Source organism: Otolemur garnettii, unplaced genomic scaffold, assembly GCF_000181295.1.
Source record: "Otolemur garnettii isolate 467f Iridium unplaced genomic scaffold, OtoGar3 scaffold00018, whole genome shotgun sequence".
Taxonomy (NCBI): Eukaryota; Metazoa; Chordata; class Mammalia; order Primates; family Galagidae; genus Otolemur; species Otolemur garnettii.
The window spans coordinates 26309355-26321198 of NW_003852413.1; the positions used below are offsets into that span (position 1 = coordinate 26309355).

Below are 11844 nucleotides of genomic sequence, written 5' to 3' on the forward strand. Positions count from 1 at the left end.
GCCTGCCACATGCACTGGAGCTAGTGGGTTCAAACCCGGCCCAGGCCTGCTAAACAAACAAACAAACAAAAAGCTGGGCATTGTGGCAGGCACCTATAGTTCTAGCTACAAGGAAGGCTGAGGCAAGATAATCAGTTGAGCCCAAGAGTTTGAGGTTTCTGTGAACTGTGATGCCATGGCACTCTACCAAGGGTGACATAAAGACAGGGTCACACTTTGTTGTCCAGACTGGAGTTCAGAGGCTATTCACAGGTGTGATTATCATGGACTACAGCCTTAAACCCCTGGGCCCAAGTGATAACTCCTGGAGGCTGAGGTGGGTGAATTGCCCAACCTCATCAGTTTGAGACTAGCCTGAGCCAGATGGAGACCTTATCTCTAAAATTAGCTAGGTGTTGGGGAGGGTGCCTGTAGTCTACTTAGGAGGCTGAGGCAAGAAAATAGGTTGAGCCCAAGAGTTTGAGGTTGCTGTGAAGTATGACACCATGGCACTCTACCGAGGGTGACGAAGTGAGACTGTGTCACAAAAAAAAAAAAAAAAAAAAAAAATTGATGATAGGAGTGGGTTTTATAAATAATATAGTATATCATCATGGGTTTTAGAGTCATAAACTTGATTCGGATACTACTTTGCTGCCTACTAGCTATGTGAGGAAATTTACTTAACCTCTGATTTAAAATGGTGACACTGATATCTTCCATGGGGTTTTGGGGAGGATTAAGTAAAATTTTTGTAAAACACTTAGCACAGTACCTCACACATTACATCCCATTAGTCAATGTTAGCCCACCCCTATTAAAAGCTAATTGTATTGATTGGGCTTCTTTTCAGGGAATTTTTTTGATCAGGGGCTAGAATGACTGTCTTAAATGTGACACATATCTTGGGTGTTACATTATGTGACTCCTTAGGCCTGTACCTGAACTTCCTGGGAAGTCAACCTTCTTTGGCAGCTCAGATGAGTTCATTGAGAAGCGACGACAAGGTCTGCAGCACTTCCTTGAAAAGTGAGTGGACATGCCAGGCTAGCACTGGCTCCTGGGGGCAAAGACAAGGGCAGAGGTTGGTGGACATTAGGCTGTTACATTTCGGCGATTGTAAATTGAGCTGCAATAAACAGTCTAGTGCAAGTGTCCTTATGATAAAAGGATTTTTTTCCTTCTGGGCGCACATTTGTGGGGTGTCTTTTTTTTTTACTTTTGGTAGGTTCCTTTCTTGCATCCTCATGCCTCCAGTGCTCCTTCAGGTCAGAAGTCCTTTAAAGGACAAGGATGGAAAGCAACTCCTCAGGGTGGTTCTCTGTATTGTGCTACCTATGTTTGTCCCAGGGTCCTGCAAAGCGTGGTTCTCCTGTCAGACAGCCAGTTGCATCTCTTCTTGCAAAGCCAGCTCTCGGTGCCTGAGATAGAAGCCTGTGTCCAGGGCCGAAGCTCCATGACTGTTTCTGATGCCATTCTTCATTATGCTATGTCAAACTGCGGCTGGGCCCAGGAAGAGAGGCAGAACACTTCTCACCTGGCCAAAGGAGACCAGCCTAAGAGGTAACTGAAACACTCTTTTTTGAGATACCAGAGGCTAGGATTGCTGTAACCTGGGCCAGTGGGGTCTCTATTTGTTAAGGAAAGTAATGTCACAGCATTGGTAGGATCTCAGAAAGCCCCTGTCCTCTGTGTATATGGTTACTCTACCACTGGGTGGTGGGGCTCCCATTGATATTTCTAGTAGAGATGGGGTCTCACTCTTGCTCAGGCTGGTCTTGAACTCCTGAGCTCAAGCAATCCATCCACTTTGGCCTCCCAGATTGCTAGGTTTACAGGCATGAGTCACCATGCCTGGCCAAGGGAAGTGTTTTTTCTTTTTCCCTTTTTTTTTTTTTCCTAGGACAGTCTAGCTCTGTCTCCTGGCTCTGGTGAGTGCCCTGGTGTCAGAGTTCAGTGTAACCTCAAACTCTTAGGCTCAAGTAATCAGCCTCCTGCCTCAGCCTTCCCAGTAGCTGGGACTATAAGCACATGCCACCATGCCTAGCTAATTTTTTCTATTTATTTATTTATTTTGAGACAGAGTCTCACTATGTTGCCCTCAGTAGAGTACTGTGGCATCACAGCTCACAGCAACCTCAAACTCTTGGGTGAATCTCTTGCCTCAGCTTCCCCGATAGCTAGGGCTATAGATGCCCGCCTAACATATTTTTGTTGTTGTTGTCATTATTGTTTAGCAGGCCCAGGCCAGATTACAACCTACCAGTCCCAGTGCATGTGGCCAGTCCCCTAAGTCATGGGTGCCAAGTCAAATTTTTTCTATTTTTGGTAGAGACAGGATTTCATTCTTCCTCAGGTTAGTCTCGAACTTCTGAGCTCAAGAGATCCTGCCACTTTGGCCGCCCAGAGTGCTAGGATTCCAGTATAAGCCACTGTACCTGGTCCTTCATCTCTTTTTATAGCCAAAGGATATTCCATTTGTATGGATATATAAAAACAGCTTGTTGGCTGGGCACAATGGCTCACACCTATAATCCTAGCACTCTGGGAGGCCATGGCAGGAGGATCACTTGAGCTCAGGAGTTTGAGACCAGCCTGAGCAAGAGAGACCCCTGTCTCTAGTGAAAAAAATGGAAAAATGTTGTCAGGCCTTGTCATCGGTGTCTGGAGTCCCAGCTACTTGGAAGGCTGAGGCAGGAAGACTGCTTGGACCTTGGAGTTTGAGATTGCTGTGAGCTAGCCTGAGCAAATAATTTTGTTTATTCCATTTGCTTGTGTTTATTCATTTTTTTTTGTCTGCTAATGCCCTTCTATTCACTTTTCCACTCTTTTCCTAGTTGTTGCTTTCTTCCAAGATCCGGTAGGAGGAGCTCTCCATCACCACCACCGAATGAAGAAAAGGACTATTTAGAAGTGTGGGCTCCAGTCATTGACTCTGAGGTTCCTTCCTTGGAAACTTCTACTCTTCCACCCCTCTCATTACCATCATGCTGTGATTTTGTAAGACCTGATGAGGGAACCTCCACTCCTCCGTCTGTGAGGAGTGCCACAGGAAGGGACCATGCTGTTGTGCCTTTGGACCCTGGTCAGTTAGAAACAGTTTTGGAGAAATGAATGCTGGTCTGAACTCTGGGTTTTGCTCTGAGGGAGACAGAGAAGAACCAGGCCAGGAAACTTAGGTGGGATTGAACACAGGGCCAGTATAGGGGGATTCTGGGCTATTTACAGTAACTTCTGCTCAGGTTGGCTGCTCATAGGTCATTCATGACAGCCCCTCGTGCCTCCTCCAGAAGAATAAACACTGTGCAGATGTTTCTTAGTTAAGCATAACGCCCAAGAGCTGTTGATTTTGAACAGAAACCCTTATTTACTTTCCTGGGAACTGAGTTTCTTCATATATTTGGTTACAGGCCCAGGAGCGCCTCCTCAGGTGACTGGTTTTGGGGACCTGTAAGTGGCAGATTCTAACCTGCTATATTGAATATTGTCCCAACAGGAATGTTTATGCAGGTGTACTCACATTTTGGCTGGCTTCTGTTTTTGCTGTATACCCTGAAGCATTTTATTTCTGGCCTCTTGCCTACCTCCTTGCATGGACAGGGCAGTGAATATTACTCTCCTACTTCCTTGCTTTTTTCTTCCACTAATACCATTAAATGGAACTGGTCCTGGGACTTTTGCTGCTAGAGTTTCTGGCCTATTCCAAGACCTCAGCCAGGCCGAATGGAGCCTGGAGGGAGGTGGTTGGCCATAGCCAGAGGGACAGGATACAGCTCAGCGGCCTTTGTTTTGGGGAAGGCTGTCTGGGGCTTACACTGTTTCTTCTAGTTATAAAGCAGAGACGTGGCTATCTTTTCTGCAGGCTTAGAGTGGGCTTCTTTCTTTTGAATCCTTTTCTTCTCCTTTAGTAATAGCTCCCTGCCCCCAGGGCTTCAGCTGCCTGTGTTGTCCCTCTGCTGTGTTGCAAGGAGGCCGTATGTTCAGTTCAGTGGGGCGCAAGGGCTTTGTTTCTGCCTAGAAGAGAGGGCTCTGGGGATGGAGATGAAGAACAACACGCCCTCCTTCAGACAATGAGGCATTCTGCCCTCCTGCTGCCATTATTCCTCTCCACTGAGAGCCAGACCTGGTAGGAGCCCAGTGCTGCAGGCATTCTGCATTGCTCTGCTCTTAGGATTGTGTGTGTGGTTCTTCCCCTCTCACCCACTCCTCCCTTCTGTGACCATTCCACCCTATCTGTGGGCTCTTTTACTACTAGCCTATGCTGTGGGACTGTCATGGCATTTAGTTCAGAGTTGAGGGGCTATGGCCTGAAATAAAATGCAAGTATTTAAGACTGTTGCAATTTGTGTCTAACAAGCTGTAGCCAAGAAGGAGGGAGTGAGAGCTGGTTGTAGTTATTTTCATAAATCATGAATTTATCAGCGTGGAAATAATGGTTCAGAACTGTACTGCAGCTCTCCGGCATTGTGTGTGCAGCTCAAGTTCACCACTGGAGCAAGGATTGTATTCCAAAGAGCCAGGATCCAACTCTTCTCGCAGTTCTGGGCATGAACCTTGTTAGGTATAATTTACCTGATGCTGCTTCCATCCTCTCAGGCTGTCTGAGGTGCCAGGTGCTGAAAGAGAAATAAAGTTTGTCAACAGGCAGATGTAAAGCCCTGGCTGGTATTCATTCCTCTTTCCTGCCCACCTCCCTTGGGTCTCTCCTTTATATAAGGCAGCAGAGCAAGGCGAGGATAGAAAACCTACAGAGGCAAATCCAAAATGTCAAAAGAAGTTCATTTAAAAGGGGAAAAAAACTCCATACACAACCCTTACAAAAACCCGACAGATGCTAAGCTAATGGCATCCGCTTTGCCGATTGGTGGGGATGGCTCATGAATATTAATAAGTCCAATGCTCCAAATGGTGCAGCTGTGAACCCAGCTGTGCCTGAAGCTCTCTGATCTCAAAACTTCCAGACAGAGCCGGAGGTGGTCTGTGTCAATTCCCTACTCAGCCAAAAAAACAGCAAGCTGGGTTGGCCTTCTTCTGTTTGCTCCTTTTCTTTCTGGAGTTGGTGTTTAGCAGCTACTTCTGCCAGCAGGCTAGGCTGCTGGGACAGCAGGAGCCATTCAAAGACATGGATGTGATTTTTCTGACTCCCAGCTTTCTTAATGATCCATTAGCAGCAGTGCATACAACAGCACCTCGGTTAATTTAAGGCCAGGGACCATCTCCCATCGTCCTGCACTGAGTTGAGTATAGGCCATGGAAGGAGATGTCCTAAGAAAGGAAGAGCTTTCCTGTTAACATGGGCCTTGTAGTTACCATGAAAACAGCAAAGACTGGTTTTCTTCTCCACCCAGACAGATGCCCCTCTTTATTTATTTTTGAGACAGAGTCTCACTCTGTTGCCCTGGATAGAGTGCCATGGTGTCATAGGTCACAGCAACCTCAAACTTCTGGGCTAAGTGATCCTCTTGATTCAGCCTCCTAAGTAGCTAAGTAGTGTCTGCCACAACACCCAGCTAGTGTTTCTATTTTTTTTTTTTTAGTAAAGATGCAGTCTTTTTTTTTTTTTTGAGACAGAGCCTCAAGCCGTCCCCCTGGGCAGAGTGCCGTGGCATTACAGCTCACAGCAACCTCCAACTCCTGGGCTCAAGCGAGTCTCCTGCCTCCGCCTCCCAAGTAGCTGGGACCACAGGCGCCCACCACAACGCCCGGCTATTTTTTGGTTGCAGCCGTCATTGTTGTTTGGCGGGTCCAGGCTGGGGACTCGAACCCGCCACCTTAGGTGTACGTGGCTGGCGCCTTAGCCGGTTGAGCTATAGGCGCCGAGCCTAAAGATGCAGTCTTGCTCTTGCTCAGGGTGGTCTCGAACTCCTGAGCTCAAGCAATCTACCTACCTCTGCTTCTCAAGAGTGCTGAGATTACAGATGTGAACCACCGTGCATAGCCCCCTTTTATGTTTTGCTCTGTCCCTTTGTGTGTGTGTGCAGGTTTAGCCATCATGGCTGGATGACTTCTTTATGAAATAACTAGCTGGGTGGAGTCGCCCACTGAACTATTTTGTAGAACAAAAGTATTTTGTTTAGAATTTAGGTTTGATTCAGATTCTGTTGCCTAATTTACTCACCTTTCTTCTGATGGCTTCTTATATGGCTGAAGTCTAGTCATATCCTATTACCCAGGATAACTGATCCCAAGGTCCTAGAGGTTTTATCTGGTAGAAGGAAGTGTGTTTTGGTGGAGGGGAAGGGGAACATAAAAATAATAAGTTTCACATGTATCATTTTAATTGACCTTTGCCCAGTGAGCAGGGTAGGGTTGGTATTCTACTCATTTTCTAGCTGAAGAAACTGAGCTGAGTGTGGCTTTTGATAAAGCTTGGTTTTTAGATGGCAATCGAGTATATTCATGTAAAAGATACTTTCCAAGCTCTATAAGACAAGTGTTTTTTTTTAATTGAAAATTAAAAAAAAAAATTAAACTCTTGACTATACTCAAGAAAAAAAAGTCCCCCTGCAGGGCTTTTCAGAGTTATTCTCAGAAATCAGAGCTCATTCACAGTCCTTAGTTTTCTGACTATTGAGGCCTTAGATCCACACTACTGATAGGTAGGTAGGCACCTCCTACTGTCTCTGGTAGCGTTGCTTGAGAGGTCGTTAGGACTTTTTAATAACCTGGGCATTAAGGCTCGGCACCTGTGGCTCAAGTGGCTAAGGCGCCAGCCATATACACCTAAGGTAGTGGGTTCGAATCCAGCCCGGGCCCCCGCCAAACAACAATGATGGCTGCAACCAAAAAATAGCCGGGCATTGTGGTGGGTGCCTGTGGTCCCAGCTACTTGGGAGGCGGAGGCAGGAGACTTGCTTGAGCCTAGGAGCTGGAGGTTGCTGTGAGCCGTGATGCCACAGCACTCTGCCCAGGGGAATAGCTTGAGGCTCTGTCTCAAAAAAAAAAAAAAATCTGGGCATTAAGTTAGCTCTGTATTTGTGAAATTGTACACCTCAGCTCTTGCTGAATGAGTAACCCTGTAGGGGTGGGATGGACAGTAAGTCCAAAGGATGTGACGAGTTGGGAGTAGAAATGGGAATGGAACAGCTCCCAGCCTGCCTTATAGGCTGCTGGAGCATTAAATCAGAGGCTGTAGCATTTGTAGATTTATGTATGTACATGTAGCTGCTGGGATGCAGCTAAAGCCAAGCAGATAACCACTATAGTGTGAGACAGCACTTCCTTTTTTTTTTTTTGAGACAGAGCCTCAAGCTGTCCCCCTGGGTAGAGTGCTGTGGCATCACAGCTCATAACAATCTCTAACTCCTGGGCTCAAGTGAGTCTTCTGCCTCTGCCTCCCAAGTAGTTGGGACCACAGGTGCCTGCCACAATGCCTGGCTATTTTTGGTTGTAGCCGTCATTGTTGTTTGGCGGGCCCAGGCTGGATTCGAACCCGCCACCTTAGGTATATGTGGCTGGCTCCTTAGCCGCTTGAGCCACAGGCGCTGAGCCTCCTTTTTTTTTTTTTTTCAAGACAGAGTCACCCTCAGTAGAGTGCCATGGTGTCATATCTCAGAGCAACCTCAAACTCTTGGGCTCAAGCAATTCTCTTGCCTCAGCCTCCCGAGTAGTTGGGACTACAGGCATCTGCCACACACCTGGCTTTTCTTTAGAGGCAGAGTCTTGCTCTTGCTCAGGCTGGTCTTGTGCTCCTGAGCTCAGGCAATCCACCCACCTTGGCCTCCCAGAGTGCCAGGATCACAGGCGTGAGCCACTTTGCCTAGCCAGAGATAGCACTTCCTTAGTCAAGCACTGAGCTGTGATCCTTAAGCTGAGAGGGGAGCTGCCAGCAGGGAGTCAGTTCTACAGAAGGCCTTTCTTTGAACTACAGATGAGAATCCTTCTTCCTATTCTTACTATACTTTCTTTCCTGAGAGTTTTCTCAACTTAACCTTTTTTTTTTTCTTTTTTGAGACAGAGTCTTAATCTGTTGCCCAGAATAGAGTGCCATGGCATTATCATAGCTCACAGCAACTTCAGTCTTTCCAGCTAAGAAATCCTCTTGACTCAGCCTCCCAAGTAGCTGGGATTACAAGCGCCTGCTACAACAGCTGGCTTATTTTTCTATTTTTAGTAGAGAGAAGGTCTTAATCTTGCTTGGGCTGGTCTTGAACTTCTGAGCTCAATCCATCCACCTCAGCCTCCCAGAATGAGAGAATAATGGGCATAAGCCACACTCAGCCCTCAACCCACTTTTTTTTTTTGAGACAAGTCTCACTCAGTCACCCTGGGGTTGAGAGCTGTGGTGTCACAGCTCACAGCACCCTCAAACTCTTGGGCTTAAGCAATTCTCTTGTCTCAGCCTCCTGAGTAGCTGGGACTACAGGTGCCCGCCACAACACTGGGCTATTTTTTTTAGAGATGAGGTCTCTTGCTCAGTGTGGTTTCAAACTCCTAAGCTCAAGCAATCTACCTGGCTGGGCCTCCCAGAGTGCTAGGGTTACCACACCTTGCCCCTCAACTCATTTTTGAAGCCTCCATCCTTTCTTACCTCTCATCTACTTCCTGCCCCAGCTCTCTAAAGCACTGTTTTGAAGACCTCTACAAAGAACATGCGTGTATTTAGCTTAAAAACAGTGGTAGGGGCTCGGTGCCTGTGGCTCAAGCGGCTAAGGCGCCAGCCACATACACCTAAGGTGGCGGGTTCGAATCCCCAGGCCAAGCCTGCCAAACAACAATGATGGCTGCAACCAAAAAATGGCCAGGCGTTGTGGCGGGCACCTGTAGTCCCAGCTACTTGGGAGGCTGAGGCAGAAGATTCGCTTGAGCCCAGGAGTTGGTGAGCGTGATGCCATGGCACTCTACCCAGGGGGATAGCTTGAGGCTCCATCTCAAAAAAAAAAAAAAAAAAAAAAAAAAACAGTGGTAGGGGCAGTCCCAGGATCATCTTAGAGAACTTGTTGGGGGAAAACATTTCCACCCTACCCATGGACTTGGAGCTGGAAAGCTGGAGACCTTAAATCTCAAGATAGAATAGACACAGACAACTTAAACTCAAAAGGTTAACAAGAGCCACACTTCTTTCTTTTCTTTTCTTTTCTTTTTTTTTTTTTTTTTTTTTGAGACAGAGCCTCAAGCTGTCCCCCTGGGTAGAGTGTCGTGGCATTACAGCTCACAGCAACCTCCAACTCCTGGGCTCAAGTGAGTCTCCTACCTCAGCCTCCCAAGTAGCTGGGACCACAGGCACCTGCCACAACGCCCAGCTATTTGTTGGTTGCAGCCGTCGTTTGGCAGGGGCCTGGGCTGGATTCAAACCCGCCACCTTAGGTGTATGTGGCTGGTGCCTTAGCCACTTGAGCCACAGGTGCCGAGCCAAGAGCCACACTTCTTAGGAAACAGAGTACCTGATTCAGTAAGCAGAGTGAAAATTTTATTTTCCTTTGGTTCAGGAGAGATATGGTCTACATCTACAGGCAAAGGAGGAGAAAAAAAAAAACGGCAAAGGGGGTACTTTCATGGTCGTGGAAGGGGCACAAGATGATAAGCAGTGAGATGGTGAAGCTAGAGTGTGAGAATCAAGAGACTACTGGAAAGCCTTTAAGGTTTCTTTCCCCTGGAAGGACAGGAGCACAAGATGCTTTTATAATCTCTGGATTATGGGAAGCCACCAGCCAAAATTATTTTTCATGTATGGCTGTCAAGTCCCTCCTTCCTGTCCTTCAGCCAAGCATTTTTTTCTTTCATACCATCAGTTAAGAAGGGGCCAGCTTGTTCGGCTTCTTCCATAAGTGCTGTAGTACTGTGTGTCACTTCCCCTAGTGGCTGTGCTGTCGTGGGAAGCTAGGCCTACTAGCAGCCTGAGCTGGTCCTTCAGCAGAAGGCCCAGAGTAGCAAGAGCCTCAGGCAGTTTGTTGGAGGCGATGCAGCCTGCCTGCTATAAGCTATGAGATGTAGATATATTCTACCAATTAGGGCACATCTGTTCAAAACGCTGAAAGGCGGGCACTGTCTCTTTAAGAGCCATCCCACTCCTCTCCTTGAGTGATGAGGGCTGGGAGCACAAGGGAGTGAGATGCTGATTAAACAGTCCTACTGCAGAGCTCTGTTAGAAAATTACTGTAATTATGATCTAGTCCCAGCAGAGGGATGAGTTCCAATCCTGCTAATAACCCTTCCAGGTGCCTCAGATTCAGGACCCATGGGAGGCAGCATCACAGGACTCTGGCTGGCACCAGGGCCAGCAATGGCCCTTCTGTCTGGCCTATGCTGGCAAAGACAACAGTGGCACCAGACCCCTCATCCTGTTTTGTCCTCTTGAGAAGGCAGTGGTTTTGGTTGTTTATGTTTTTCTTTTATTTATTTTTTGATTCTTGACAGAACACCTGGGAGTAATTTTGTATGAGAAAACTTACTCTAAACTAACACGAAGGAGCAGGAAAAGCACAGCCGTGAGATGGCAATCTGTCTTGAGTCTCCCCACTTCTGCCTGGGGACTGCAGTCAACACTCAAAGTGCAGCGCACAGCCCCACCCAGCGCAATGCGGAGGGAGCAAGCGCAGCTTCTTTTCAGCTGCAGCTGCTGTCTGTGTTGTGTTTCTGACTCTGTTTCTTGCTCTGAAGTGGTACATAGGATTTCACTTAGTTTCAATGCTCCCCTTTTAGATTTCTGCTACAGAAAAGGAAAACAAGGGATAATAAACCGATCTCGAAACATGAGAGACTCATTGTAATGCAGCTCTGTGAACCAGCAAGCACGTATGGTCTTATTCCAACACACCATTTTTGTAGTGCAACTCTGCAGCAGCATGGGTGGACAGACAGTGTGCTGGCCTGCTGGTTTTTAAAGGCTGAGAGTCATGGCATTGAAATACTGTATCTTACCAACTCAGCTGTGATCTCTATCACCTACCATCCAGGGGCTAAAACACAAACTTCTAAAAGGCAGGGCAGTTTCTCTGTGTTTTGCCCTAAGCATACCCCAAGTGCTCTGAGACAATGATTCTCAACCTTGGGAGATTTTGTCCCCAGGAGCTATTTGGCAATACCTAGGAAGATTTTTGGTTGTCAGAACTTGTGGGGGGAATACGACTGGCATTCTGTTCCCCTAAACTTGGAGGCATTGAGAAATAATCTCAAATTTCCAGACACCAGGTGGGAAGAGGCTAGGGATGCTGCTGAGCATACTAAATGCCCCCACAACATACAATTATCGGGCCTAAGATGTTAATAATGATGAGATGGAGAAACCCTGCATTAATAGAATGAGGTAATCAGCTCAAAGTTCTGTCCTCCTAAACTTAGAGATGTTAGAAATCATCTCAAATTTCCAGACACCAGGTGTTTTCCCAGAGGTAGAATATGTTAGTGGCAGGCCCATGAGGGTAGTGGTGTGCCACTTTGATGATTCATGGTGTGTCTGACAATGTGGAAAAGAGACGAGTCTATAACCTGTTTTTCTGTTCCACGATCAGATGTGGAGGATGAAAGGTGTCCAGCTGCTCACCATCAGGTTGTGAGCATCTGCAGTGGAACCAGATGCCCTCTTTGAGGACCAGCACTAGAAGCCTCTTGGAACTGTCACAGGAGGCAAGGAAGTGGCATACAATTGCCCAGTGCCACAAAAATGCTTCTTTCAGTGGCACTTTGCCAGGTAGAGGGGTGTAGACTGTGATGGGACCTAATAAGGGAACTGAACACACATAGCTGCTGACAGCCGGCCAGCCCCATAAGCGGCTTGATGCCAGAGACACCAGAACAGGCTGGGCATCAGGAAAAAGAAGCCTAGTTGGCAGGGTTTGCCTAGAAACCAGGCCTGCAGGGGAGAAGACTTCATTAGCGGGGATGTTGCCAAGGCTCATACCAGGAAAGCCAAGTCATCTCTATCAC

At 47.2% G+C, this 11844-nt stretch overlaps 1 protein-coding gene across 1 annotated transcript in view; it reads left to right on the plus strand.

Annotated features, from left to right (window-relative positions):
• Nucleotides 1-4626, plus strand: part of SNX11 (sorting nexin 11) — a 15396-nt gene extending 10770 nt beyond the window's left edge. The window contains exons 4-6 of the mRNA XM_023511264.1: nt 913-1008; nt 1330-1542; nt 2817-4626. Of these exons, the coding sequence (XP_023367032.1) occupies nt 913-1008; nt 1330-1542; nt 2817-3093 (586 nt within the window). The 3' untranslated portion in view covers nt 3094-4626. The remainder of the gene's footprint in view (nt 1-912; nt 1009-1329; nt 1543-2816) is intronic.
• Nucleotides 4627-11844: the final 7218 nt, after the last annotated feature.